At 38.7% G+C, this 13,219-nt stretch overlaps 1 protein-coding gene across 3 annotated transcripts in view; it reads left to right on the top strand.

Annotated features, from left to right (window-relative positions):
- The first annotated feature begins 1,394 nt into the window (after window positions 1–1,394).
- Window positions 1,395–13,219, top strand: part of gbf1 (golgi brefeldin A resistant guanine nucleotide exchange factor 1) — a 53,427-nt gene continuing 41,602 nt past the window's right edge. For all 3 annotated transcript variants that reach the window (XM_014984851.2, XM_014984853.2, XM_014984854.2), the window contains exons 1-3: window positions 1,395–1,692; window positions 3,611–3,715; window positions 3,824–3,890. In XM_014984851.2, the coding sequence (XP_014840337.2) occupies window positions 3,620–3,715; window positions 3,824–3,890 (163 nt within the window). In that variant the 5' untranslated portion in view covers window positions 1,395–1,692; window positions 3,611–3,619. The remainder of the gene's footprint in view (window positions 1,693–3,610; window positions 3,716–3,823; window positions 3,891–13,219) is intronic.

Below are 13,219 nucleotides of genomic sequence, written 5' to 3' on the forward strand. Positions count from 1 at the left end.
TAGCTTGAGCTTTTCCCTCTTATCTGCTGCTATTTTGGGATATTTCACAAAATAATCAGATTGTGTATTTATCAGCGTATTTATTACCATTGGGCTAACAGAAGCTTGGCTGTACCTCGAGAGCAGAAACAAGTGAGGCTGTAGATGCTAAAGCCTGCTGTAATGCTTACACAGTTTCCACTGATAGGAGTGCATATCAAGGATTGTTTGGTGTTTGGAATATTAAAATGAGAGGTTATAAACATTTTTAGAAGACATCCATGACTCCAAATTTATGAATCCAAGTATTCATGGATTTTAGCTATTTTAGCACAGTGAGGAGCTAAAGAAAATGCTGTGGATCCGCTGGTGGCCTTTATTATAAGTTTAGTAAGAACATCTTTTTTTGACAGTTTTTGTGATATTCAAATGTTGTATTTAGCAGTTCTGCTCTTGATGAATGTTGTGAACCTAAATTTCTTTCAATTATGAAGAACAATGTGTAATTCTTTTCTCAATAAACTGCTGAACTGTATAAGATTTATGGGTCATTTACATGGACAGCACACATTCCGTCAAAACAAAAATCTTCTGATAACGAATTTTATGTAAAAAGGGACAACGTAAATGTCACCATTTAATGTGCTGTGCCAGATTGTAACAAAAGCTAATTCTCATATGCAGTCCTTATTCTGGAAGAATACAAGAGATTACTTTGCTGAAGTATAAACTGAATAAATGAAAAATCACATTCTGGAAAAAAGTTGCCCCTCCTTTGATTTGGCCAAGAAATTGCCACCAGATCTTACCCTATCCAGATAAGACTTTTAAAGTGGTGTCAGTTTTTCCCCCTAAAGTCTGGTAAAGAAGGTGAAGGTCAAAAATCTTCCTGATGATTTATTTATTCAAAGAAGAAAAAATGGGTGGCATCCAAAGAAAGAAATCTTGCAGGACTAAAGGCAAAGCAAACACTCTAATCATAATAGAGAGAAACAGCCGAAATGAAACCATGATACACATGTTTATATTTATGCTAACCATTGAACTCTGACCGCTAAATAAATTACATAAATGAGATTCCACAGACTTAAAACGGGATTATGTTCTGCATGCATCCAGAGCGAAGATGCAGGCCGGGGTTTCGTCATAAGGTAGGTGCAACCTAACTTGCTCACGTACTTATTATCTTGTCCCGCCCTTGTCATATTGTAATGATTTACAAAAAGTAAAATAAAATAAAATAAAATAAAATAGCTACACCTATCCGGTTCATTACAGAATATCAGAAGTATAACTGCATTCTAATTACTGAATTGGAGCCAAAATTATTGCATCTCAAAAACATATGTGACGCTTGTGTGTTATGATTTGTTTAAATGTCAATCAAACACTTAACGTCATGTTAGGTTAGCGACGCACAGCATTTCCACGTCAGTGTGTTTACCAAAGCCGGGCTAACAGCTACAGGAAGTGTTTTCAGCTGTGCATCCATGAACTGTTTCTGAGGGAGTTATTGATTGTGTACTAATGAGAGAGATCACGCCATCACACGGTGGAATGTATGAGTATTGTGGTTTGTCTGTTTCTGACAGTGAACTGAACTTTGGTCTCCTTGATTCACTGTTGTCCGACTAGCCCGTTTAGCTTGCCGAAAAAAGGCAGCACCAGCTCCGCCAGGACTCCTCCTTTGAATCAGCAGCCTCACGAAGGAAGGTAATTGTCTTTAATGTTCTGATATTAAGCAGGGCAAATGTGTGTGCGTCCAACCGAGGTTCACTTAAAAAAATAACAGGGACAGAGAAACGTATTTGGAGCAGGTCAGGGAGTCATGACTAGCACAAGCTAATGAAGCTAGGTGCTAGCTGCCACATCAACTGTTAATTATTTGTCAACTGGTTAACACATAACGCCCTTTAGCCTGTTGGTAAAAGCTGAAATATATATTTGCGTGCTTCTATTGTAATATCAGAATATGCCACAAATAAATGATATCTGATAATCTAACAGTTAGCACGGTATTACAATGACAAACGTTTCTGAATATCAGCTGTTCAAAAACTAAACTGTTTGGTTAATGTTGTTTAATTTACCTCGTTGTAATATCATCCAGTGCCTTGTGGATTACTATTCCATACCCACTGTGTTGTTGAATTTGTTTGCCTGCCTGTTTATTTTTCAGCCAGTCATAAATCATTACATAAAAGCAAAACAGACTGATCACCCAACACATTGGAAGAAAATCTGTTTCTGTCACTACTCTAAAAAAAAAGAAGAAGAAAGGATTGAATCAAAAAAGAAATGAGAAATTGTTTCATTATAACTTAATGTCTCATGCTCAAAAGATGTAGCAGATCAGTTTATGGAAGAATTAGGCATAGAAATAAGTCTCAGGCATTTCGTGGGCAAAACTATAAAATATCTAGAATTGATGCAGATCAAATAAGAGGAGAAAGCCGATATTGAAACTTTTACTACTAAAAGTTTATTTTAATCAAGCATATTTATATTTCGATAGTGTATCTAAAAATAATGTGAACTTACTGAAGGAAAAAACAAATCCCTTAGATGTAATTAAGATTCATTTCAGTTAATGTTGGGCAGGGATCAAATGTTACAAATAAAGGCTGTATGTAGAGCCAAGGTTTCCCCCAGTAGATTATTAGCCTACTGGGAGTAGGCTAATACCCTCAGTAGGGTGCATTAGCCTACTGGGGGTAGGCTAATACACTTGATGCTAATACACTTTCACTCGATGAAAGTGAAAAAAATATCACTTTCATCAAGTGATATTTCATCACTGTTTCATCACTGACATTTCATCACTTGATGAAGTGATATTTTCAAGTTTCCTGTCATTGAGGCTTGAATACTAAACTTGATTATCTCTAATTTTCTTGTTCACACATCCATATTTACATACTTTCCAAAAATACTACTCCAGATATGCTGCACACTTCGCTTCAGATCTAGGTATATGCATTTCATCCTAAACAGATTGAGGAATAAACTAAGACAATCCATAGAAACTGTACCTTGATCAGAACAGTAGGTAGCTCCCTGCTAATTAATGTTTTGATTAAGTAGTCCTACATTTGAACAATGAAGGATCGTTTAAATACTTCTACAAGGTTTCCCCTGGAAAACTTGCTAAGCCTGGCGGTTGGGTGCTAGGGCAGTCATTCATCCAGCGGCCTGTCGTGTTTTTGAGTTTATCAATGTTTAAATGACAGGAAACTTGAAAATATCACTTGATGAATATGTGTTATTGGAAGATTAATACCTAGACACCAACTATAAAGTCTTAAAAAAGCAAACATAAAAAAAACTTGAATAAATAAGCAATGCGTAGGGAAACCCTGATGACTTTGTGAAAAATTGCATTAATGTGTATACTAACAAAATTAATTTTAACTAAAAACTGATGTTACAAAAACCCTGAAATGCTCCAAAGGAATTTACTTTGTGAAATTTCTATGCTCTGTACTATATAGATTAGAAATCATGTGGAGATTATTATTGGGAACAATGTCTAATAACTGTCAAAGTGAATTCAGAATAGTTGTTTTCCAGCCCTTGTTTTCATTTTGAACGCTCTAAACTGAATTGCCTTGTGTTATTCATCTCTTACTAGAGAAGCAGCATGGTGGACAAAAACATCTACATTGTCCAAGGTGAAATAACCACAGTTGTTGGCGCTATTAAGAGAAACTCTCGATGGAATAACCATACTTCACTGGTACGTTCTAATTACTGAGTCGTCCATATTAAAGTTGAGTTCGCAAAGAAACGAGTGTTTCGAACAGAACTGCACCTCAACAACCTCTAATTGCGTTTCTCTGGTCAGGATGAAGAACAAGACCCATTACTGAACAGCTTCGGCCATCTCAAGGAAATACTCAACAACATAAGAGGTAAGTTCAGTGTCATGAAGTCTCTGTGAAAGCCAGTGGAGAAGTTGGGTTTGCCAGGTTGAAAGATACAACCTATGCTTTTAGGATCATTCAGTATGTCCTTTGTTGTACTGCACCTGCGTGTTTCTTCTGGCTGGAAATGATGGTAACGCTTCAGTGTGGCTCTTAGTTCTGGCCCTGCACGTCTTGGCCATGAAAGTTGTGGCCAGGTCCCACAATACTGTGGCCCCTGCGCATATGAGATGTGGGCAATAAGATGTAACACATGGAGCTCAGTGGAAATGTAGGGTCCTGCAGCTTTAGCCTTCCTCCAGGGAATGCCTGTTGCTCTCTGAGATGGACAGGCACTGCTGGCTGAGGAGGAATTCACCACACAACGTTAACCCTCCTTGTACCCTTTCCTTCTTTTTCCCCCCTTCTCTCCATCCCATACTTTTTCTTTCTTTCAAATCACAAAAAAACCCCAACATTCTTGTTGTTCCGAATACCACTGCATTATTTAATCAGGACGGAAGCCAAGTATTTTCTTTCATTTAGAAAAAGTTTGTCATGGATGCTTGAGGATCTTATTCCTTCTTTAATCTCAGACTCTAACAATACATTGCCTTTAGATGGTTTCTTAGGGCTGATTGGAGACAAACGGAGCTTAGATAACTGCAGCTCATGCAGACGAGCAGAAATTTTGCTATAAACTCTTGTTGTGCTATGTTTTGCTGTGGCTTCGAAGCACAAAAATGACCCAGCTGTCCACATTCTATTCGTTTTAACCAAGATCTTTGCTCCCTTTAACAACAACAAAAAAAACAACCAGCAAAAGAAATACGTTGTTGCAAGTTTTTTTTTTTTTTTTCTTCTGCCCTTATTTTTGCATGTTCCATTCTCACTATAACATACTCCACATCTTTAAGGGGGTTCACTGGCACTTCTGCTCTGTTGAAATCTCTGATTGACAGGAGCATGTGCTATGGAGGTGGAGAGTGTTGCAGCTGGAAGTATATCATCTGCAATTTTAGTTGGGTAAATATAGCAGGGAGTCTTGTCAAGAAGGGAGATAAATTGTTCTGGGAAAGGAAGTGTTGTCCCTCCTTTCTCAAAGCAGGAAAAAAAAGTTTCCCTCAACTCCTGGAAAATATAAGATCTTTTCTCATCTCTCTAACAATGGCAGCACAGTTGAAAATGGGGCAGTCGTTCACCATGTGTTACCATGCTTCAGCTCTTCCTTCTTTCCTTCCAAAAAGTCAGTTCCATGAAGTTCAGGCCTTATCATTTTATACTTGGAATTTATTTTTTGATTTTAAAACTTTTGCTTTTCAGCGTGTTTATTTCCATGTTTGAAGTAAGGGAATTGAACCCACAGATATAGGCATTCAATAGACCATAATAGCAACTTTATTTCTTATTTATCAATAGCTTCAGTCCAGCATCAACTTGCAGTTTTGCAAAAAAGGAAAAAAAAAAAAAAAAAAAAAAACTAAGGCAAATCTGTCATAACAAGAATGTTTGAGACTTTCTATGCCAGCAGTGTATCCAGTAACTGCTGTTGTATGAATGCAACAGAATAGAGAATGCCCTGAAGTATGGCATTAAGATGTTCTGGTAAAGTCAGTAAAAAAAATTAAATAAAAAGGAAGTTCTTTAGTTGTTAATACAGTAGATGTGTCTATCTGCTACTTTTTCCAACATGACAATGAGATGGACAAGAATCTGAGAACTGGTGGACCGCTTTGTGTCATGGTGTGGAAACGATAACCTCATCTTGGATGTGAAGAAAACAAAGGAGATGATTGTAGAGTTTGGTAGAAACAAGATCGAACATTATTTCCATCATGGAAGAAGGAGTGGAGGTGGTTGAGGAATATAAATACCTCAGTGTTCATCTGGACAACAGACTGGACTGGAGATGCAACAGTGAAGCCGTCTGTAAGAAGGGACAGAGCAGGATGTACTTATTGAGGAAGCTAAGATCCTTCAAGGTTTGTAGCAAGATGCTGCAGATCTTCTATGAGTCTGTTGTTGTGTCATCTCTTCTGCTGTCATCTGTTGGGGCAGCAGCATCAGAGCCAGGGACCTGAGGGAGCTCAACAAGCTGGTAATGAAGGCTGGTTCTGTTCTGGGGACGACTGTGGAACCTGTAGAGATGATTCTTCATAAAATCAAGAAAATTATGGACAAACCTGATCATCCTCTTCATGAGACTGGAAATCCTTCCTGCCATCACCTTCTACAGTAACTCTTTGAAGAATTTGATGCAATGGTGTAGCCACGAGGAGGCCAACGCATAGAAGCACCAACGATGTGTCTGGTGTACACTCATTTTTGTTCAATGCGTTGCACCAAGCAAGACCCTGGAGGACAGAGTGGCGGCTGTTCAATCACATTGGCAGGCAGAGGAACTTCACACTCTTTCCACCTAAACACACTCTCTAACGTGAGCTGTTCGGGATGTATTTTTTTGCCCACATGTTCAAAGCCTAAGAATCATTAAAATATCCTGCAAAACGTGAGTACACATTTTGCATTGCAATAAAAATATTCAGCCTATCGGATGGAGACTCACCGCAGCAGAAGTCCACACCTGTTCACACAGTGTTTATCTATGCTGATGGTCAGTGTTGGAAGCACACATGAGAAAGACGGATGTAAGGACAGAGTCATTTTTATTGCACTAATATTGTCACCACAATATTTATCAGTATTGCTGCAATGGCATGACTTGTTAATACCATAAAAAGGTCATATTACCTGCATCGTGATACAAATTCTAGCTCTGGAGATTCTGCCAAGCTCAGTTTCTACTGCCCTACTCAAGTATTCCATGTGTAAAGGTTGTTGAGTCAGCAAAGTATTTTTTAAATGTTTTTCCACATACTGATCATGTGTTCCATTTGAGCATCTTTGGCAGAAGCACTAGAAGGATAATATCTCTTTCTTTGACCTCTTTTGTAACTACCAATACTTTCGTTACGGATGTCTGTAACGTGATTCGACGAGCCATTCCCAAAGCTGACTAATGGCCCTCTGTATATGCCCCTTTATTTTCTTCCTTTTGCTGTAGTTCAGATAACGACATGTTGTGTAGAGCTGCTTTTCATTAATTCAATTTTTTTCTCTCTTTCCCCCCCAGTTTCATCTCTTTATGCAGTAGCCACTGAGCCTTATCGGTTCAAATCGTCAAGTCTTTCCTTCTCCTTTCTAGTCAACCCCCTCTGCTGCTGCGAAGGTCAGATTTTGACAAGTCTGCAGAAGAAACGGTCTCCTCCTAAATCCCTTCATTTTTATTCATAGAGATACAGATTTAAAGGACTTTGCAGCCCCCCAGACACATAGCCAGAGTGGGTTTTTGACTGACAGCTTCTTTCTCTTTTTTTTTTCCTCAGCTGAAACCAACAAAATTTACAAGCACACCTCTAATTGACTTGAATCACTAGCACCACACCAGAGGCACATAACAGAGGGTTGTGTTCTGTTGTACTCCAAATATTGAAGAATATTATTTTATTACCTTCAGCTGACTTTTGCTATATTCCTTTTCTAGTTTTTCCAAAGTAGAACTGGATAAACAGCTGTTTGGTTATCAGGTTTTTTATGTTGATTCACAATATGTCATCTCAAGGAACTTTAAAAAAAAAAATAAATAAAATTAATCATACATACAATTTATCCGAGTCAAGTTCAGTTCATCCAAGTTGGTTAAAAAAACGTTTCTGACTAAGGAAACCCAGCAGGTTGCATTGAATCATTGACTTACAGCATTCACTCATCCTGGAACAGCAGGTTGTTGTTGACTTTACATCAATCCCACACACCGAGTATGCTTGAGGTAAAACTCCCCTTTAACAGGAAGAAACCTCTAGCAGAATCAGAACCTGGCTCAGTACAAGCATCCGTCTGCCACAACCAACTGGGGGTTTTAGAAGACAGAGTTGGTACTTTCGCCTTTAACTCAAAATGAGTTAAATCTATCAAGTCCAAAACACTCGTGCAGACTAGTTGTGACCAGCATAATGTGTCACAGTAACATGGTGATATTTGTTTCATTAATGCTACATGGTAACATTAGCTTGTTCATTTCAAGACAGCTCAAACTTTAGCTTGAATTTAGCTAGATGTGGGATCATGTCCACCTTCTCTGGCTGCCGCTATTCATAAGCACGTTTTGCACATAAGGCAACCTTCTTCCTCCATGTTTCCTTGTCTTTTTATGGTATTCCCTTATAGCGGATGTTATTCTTTTAGAATAAGTGACTTTGGGGGGACTTGCCTGAACTTGCAGAGTTAGTAGCTATACATGGGTGCTTGGGGAGGAGGCGGGTGTCGTGATACTGCTGCTGCACACATGCTGGGATTTGACCTCCACTTTATCTCTGACCAGACAGGAAAAAAAAAATGCTTGTACCACAGGGACGGTATGACGGATAAATTTTTATAACACAGTGTACCTTGAAACCAGTAACCCGCGCATGCCTAGTCTCCACAAGAGTGGTCTATTTATTTGCTTTGACTACTGTCGGAAAGGAAAAAACAAAAGATTCTTTCTCATCTAAACTAGATATTCAAGACCATTACTATCTATAAATGTTACCATCATGTCGGTCATATAGAGAGATTGTGCACATGCCGTTTCTATTTGTTTCATGCCAAGGTCAAGTGTGTGTATTTCTGTATTGTGTCAATCCACAGCTGTGGTCAGACTGGGACTGGCGGACCCCAGGGGGGTTTCGTCCAAGCACTTGGCATCTGGTTGTAGCTGTTCACCCATTCCTTTAGCCGTCATTCCCTCGCGTCCTGCTCTGTGCCACCTGATCTTTGCACATATATCATTCCCAATTGAAGCAGGACAAGGCAGCTGGCCAATGCCGAGGAGAAAGAACCATAATTCATGTCGCTTAGCCACTTATTCAAAATTGTTTACTCTCGATTCCATTCTGAGATGGGAGAATCTGCCTCATTGTAATGCTCGGCATGTCTGCTTTGAGGGCTCTCTGTCTCCCGGCTTTGAGCTGGAGATCACATGTTAGATTCTCATTCCTGTCAGTGTTATTTAAAGGACATAAAAGACCACAAACCGAACAGGCGCTTTCCTCCCTAATGTCTAATAAGAATTACTTTAGTGGCGATGTTTTCGCAATATAATGTTTTTATTATGAGTTAAAACAAGTATACTAAGGTGTAGTGAATTTAATTAATTAATCAATTTATTTATTTTTGTGATTTTTTATAATTAAACAGCTTCATTTTTCCATTTCCTTAGATACATCATTTGCTTTATTTACAGTGCATAAAATTTGTAAGGTTTCTTTAACTGTTGTGGGGTATCATTTAATTGTTCCTGGGTGGATCACCAATAAGTTAAAATTCCTATTAAATTACTATTTAATAATCGACAGCAACTTATCTGAAAAACAAACAACAACAAAAAAAACATTCATTTTAAAATAAGTTTTTCATTCCACACTGGATTTGCTTTCAAATAATTATTGTTGCTTTCTGGCTTTTCATGCCACACCAGTACAATAGTTAAGAGGCTATATTCTTTACATTTTTCCCAGTGAAGCTATTTTGTTTTTGACGTATTAGGGTGACACTCTAAAAGGTGTACCTTTGTCAGGCAGTTACAAGAGCCAGAGATCTTGGTGTGTTCTTCCCGTTAAAGGGCTCGGGACTTTGGATTCAGTTTTAGTCAAATGCTACAGTTCTGCAACGCTTCATTCTCAGGGGATTTTAACAATTATGTAATCTTCAAACCTTGCTCATCTAAGTAACTTTAGCTAAAAATCACACTTTTCATAAAAGCTGAGCTGCATCATGCTGCAGTAGTGAGTTATGATGGGAGACCCATGCATGAGGCAGGTATTTTACAGCATTTGGCCCAGCAGTTGTCCCCCTCCTCAGACTGGGTGCCATCTAGTGCTAGTTAGTAGCTATAAATTTGGTCAGTTAACAGGTCCCTAACCGGGGACTGACAGGCGCGGCTTAAGTCTAGTGTGAAGAGGGGATGCAAGTGTTGTCCTGTTTCAGAGGCTCTAAACAATGTGCTGAGTGGATGAAGAGTCCGAGCAGAGGGCTATTAATCATCCTGGTCGGGGTGTGTGTATTCAGTTGGAGGCAGGGCGGGATGGGGCCGATTTCAGGCGCTGAGAGAGCTTAGAGGTTTGATGCAAGAGAGGTTTGAAGGTTCCACGGGGGATTTGGATGTGCTGACAGGAAGCCTGGATAAACATGAACACAACACACTGGCCCTTATAAACCCAAAGACCGAAAGGAGAATAGGTGGAGGTCAGCCTGGGCAATCCTTGTACGTAAAACAAACACTCTACATTTACACCGACTCAGTTTAGTCAAAGCTTTGAATTTCTCAGAACTAGATTCATCCAAAAAATAAATAAATTACAGCTAATTTTGTAGGGTGGTTTCTTGAAAAACCTGCGTCTTTGTTATAACTCATCATAGTTACATAATTTAGGAGAGTAGTAAGTGTAATGGGCTCAACAAATGACAACAAAAGGCAAAGGTTTTCTGCCACTCAGGGTGAAGCCAACATACGCGATGGCGACAGAAGCTGAAGATTTTTAAATTTTTTTGTCGTGTAATTAGCCTGCGTGTGCACATATGCGTGCACAAGCTCAAAATTTCACATGCATGAATCATGCCTCTCGTCAAGCAATTGCCACCTCGGCAGACAAGTTTCATAGGAAATGAATAGACGGGGAGTGACACTGAGTCCTTGAAGCTGCCGCTTTACAAGCCATAAGACATTTTGAATGTGACTACCTGGAATCTGTATGGTTGAATGAATTGAGGTCAAATTTATTTATATATCACTTTTCCAAAACAACTCAAGCACAAGGACAACAACCAAAGGTTATCAGGTATAAGAGATGCAGATTCAAAGGCCAAACTTTCGACAGCCAAAAAAAAAAAAAAAAAAAAAAACAGCTTAAAAGAATTAGTAGAACTGAAAGACTTTCCTTATTGCATTAAACAGCAAAGCACCAATATGAAAATTTTTTGACTGCTATTAATGTTGCTGTTATGTCTGATAACAGATTTTTCAGCTATGTTTCCCTACCATTTTTTACACTGTGGAAAAAATGACCACACAGCTGGCGTTGCTTTTCTGCTTTATACAACCCGTAATCCTCCGCTGCAGTACCGTCTGCAGCTATGTTTACATGCGCAAAATTCCTTGAACTGATTAAAATGTATTCGGAATAAATAATCTCATATGGACACAAAATGAAATAACCCAAACATGATGTTTTGTTTTGTTAGGGGCCATGCAGCGCTACAGTGGTGGAGTTGGTAGTACTGTTGCCTTGCAGCAAGAAGGTCCTGGGTTCGAATCCCAGCCCGGGGTCTTTCTGATATGCTCAGATTAATGTTAGTTGAAGCTTCTTTAATTATTGTGCATCAGAAATAACTAAACCACTCCAGTATGAACAATGAAAGACAGACTTCTTAAATTAAGGTAGAACTAAATTGGGAGAAACGCAACAAACATGTTACCATTGTTTCTGCTTACAAATCGAAACAAACAAAACATATTTTAATTTAATTTCAATAAGTGCCCAAAACTTAACACAGAAAACCTCAATGTTAAAAAAAATCCTTATCTATTCTAATTAATAAAACGGTGTTCAGGTACATGAACACAGTTTGAATATTGATATTGTGTACAGTAATAACAGGATAATATCTTATCAATCACCCCTCTCAGTGTCTGATGTTTGTTTTTTGAAGCGTTTATTCACTGTATTTTATTTCGTTGGATGTTTTTATCCTTTCTTTCTGAGAGATGTCCTGTATGAAAAAAAACAACAACAAAAAAACGATGTACTTACCATACTTTAGGTCTTTCAGTCTAGTGTTGCTTTAATTACTCCCCGTGGAGTTTGGATCATCAATAAAACGGTAGGCTTTAGGGGAGTTTGAAATGTATCAACACCCTTGGATGCTGAAACGAGTCTTCCATTGTGGTCAGCTCTAAAACAGGCTCATGGCTGGCATGTGGTGACATGTTGACTGGTTAAAAAGCATTTTCAAGATTGACTATCCAGTTGGTATTGACAATTTCTAAAGGTGACAGGTGTAGGTTTTCATTGTGTAAATTGGGGTGTCTCTAATTTTAAACCACAGGGAGGAGATGACTATTTGAATCATTGAGATCATCAAGAATATATGTCATTGTAATTTTTTTTGTTTTGCTGCTCTACCATCACTGCTAAACTTTCTGAAAATCATTCATGATATCTGGCAAATGTCTGCTTGCCATTAAGTCATAACTTTTTCTTCCACATATAGCTGCTTTGTTTTGTCTAAATTTGTGTAGAACTATTTAGTCGGATTATGAGCTGGTAATGAAATGATATAAATTCATTGTTTCCCCCAGTGTATTATAAGCCTGGTGAGCCACCAGACTTTACTCGTGGCCTCACCAGGCTAAGCACTGCTTAATTTATTTAAGTCCTTTTAAAATGTTTGCCCTTTTTAAGACTTTACAGTTGGTGTTCAGGTATTAATCTTCCAATCTTTCAGTAACACATAATTACCAAGTGATATTTTCAAATTTCCTGTCAACTTTAAACATTTTTTAACTCAAAAACACAACGCTGCAAAAACAAAACGTTCCGCTGCATGAATAACTGTCCTAGCGCCCAACCACTGGACTTAGCAAGTTTTCTGGGGGAAACCTTGTATATTAGTTTATATATTAGTTTATTTTAATATAAGGGACCTTGTTCAGGAGCTTTCATCAAAAAATATGTTTTGCAGCTGTGTGTGACGTCACACTGCTGTGGGTATGTAGAAAGTCAACGCTGAGCAATTGAGGCTGCTGTTTTTAAAATGTCCTCAGCTGAACATCAAAGCATCTGCGCAGTAGGAGACAGATCTGGCTTGGAGGTCCCTGCTCTGGTTGTGGGGAGGAGGTTTAGTGTTGTGGTTGGAAATCAGAGCCCATATTAGTATTTCAGGGAAGTATTGTCTTGCCTGGTGTGGCACTCGCATCCTTAAGCCTTCAGTGTCTCAGTGTGAATCCCACTCAGCCTTGATGGACTGGGTTAATAAACCTCCCAGCAGCTATTACACGCACACACACACACACTCACCCACACACGGACACAGTCTCCTGTATGTGCACATACAGTCTCCTGACACACAGCTGCTTGTTATTTCATGCCCCATAAGGGTATTGTGTCCACAGACATTGTAATACACATACCCAATTAGTAAAGCATTGCACCGAGGCTGATCTGTAGCTTAGATCCTCAGAGATACTAAACATGCACTGTACTTCTTATGTTGATTGTTTCCTAAATTGACACCCAAAT

The sequence above is a fragment of the Poecilia mexicana genome, unplaced genomic scaffold (genome assembly GCF_051168715.1).
Source record: "Poecilia mexicana isolate PSO_F unplaced genomic scaffold, ASM5116871v1 scaffold_15, whole genome shotgun sequence".
Lineage (NCBI taxonomy): Eukaryota > Metazoa > Chordata > Actinopteri > Cyprinodontiformes > Poeciliidae > Poecilia > Poecilia mexicana.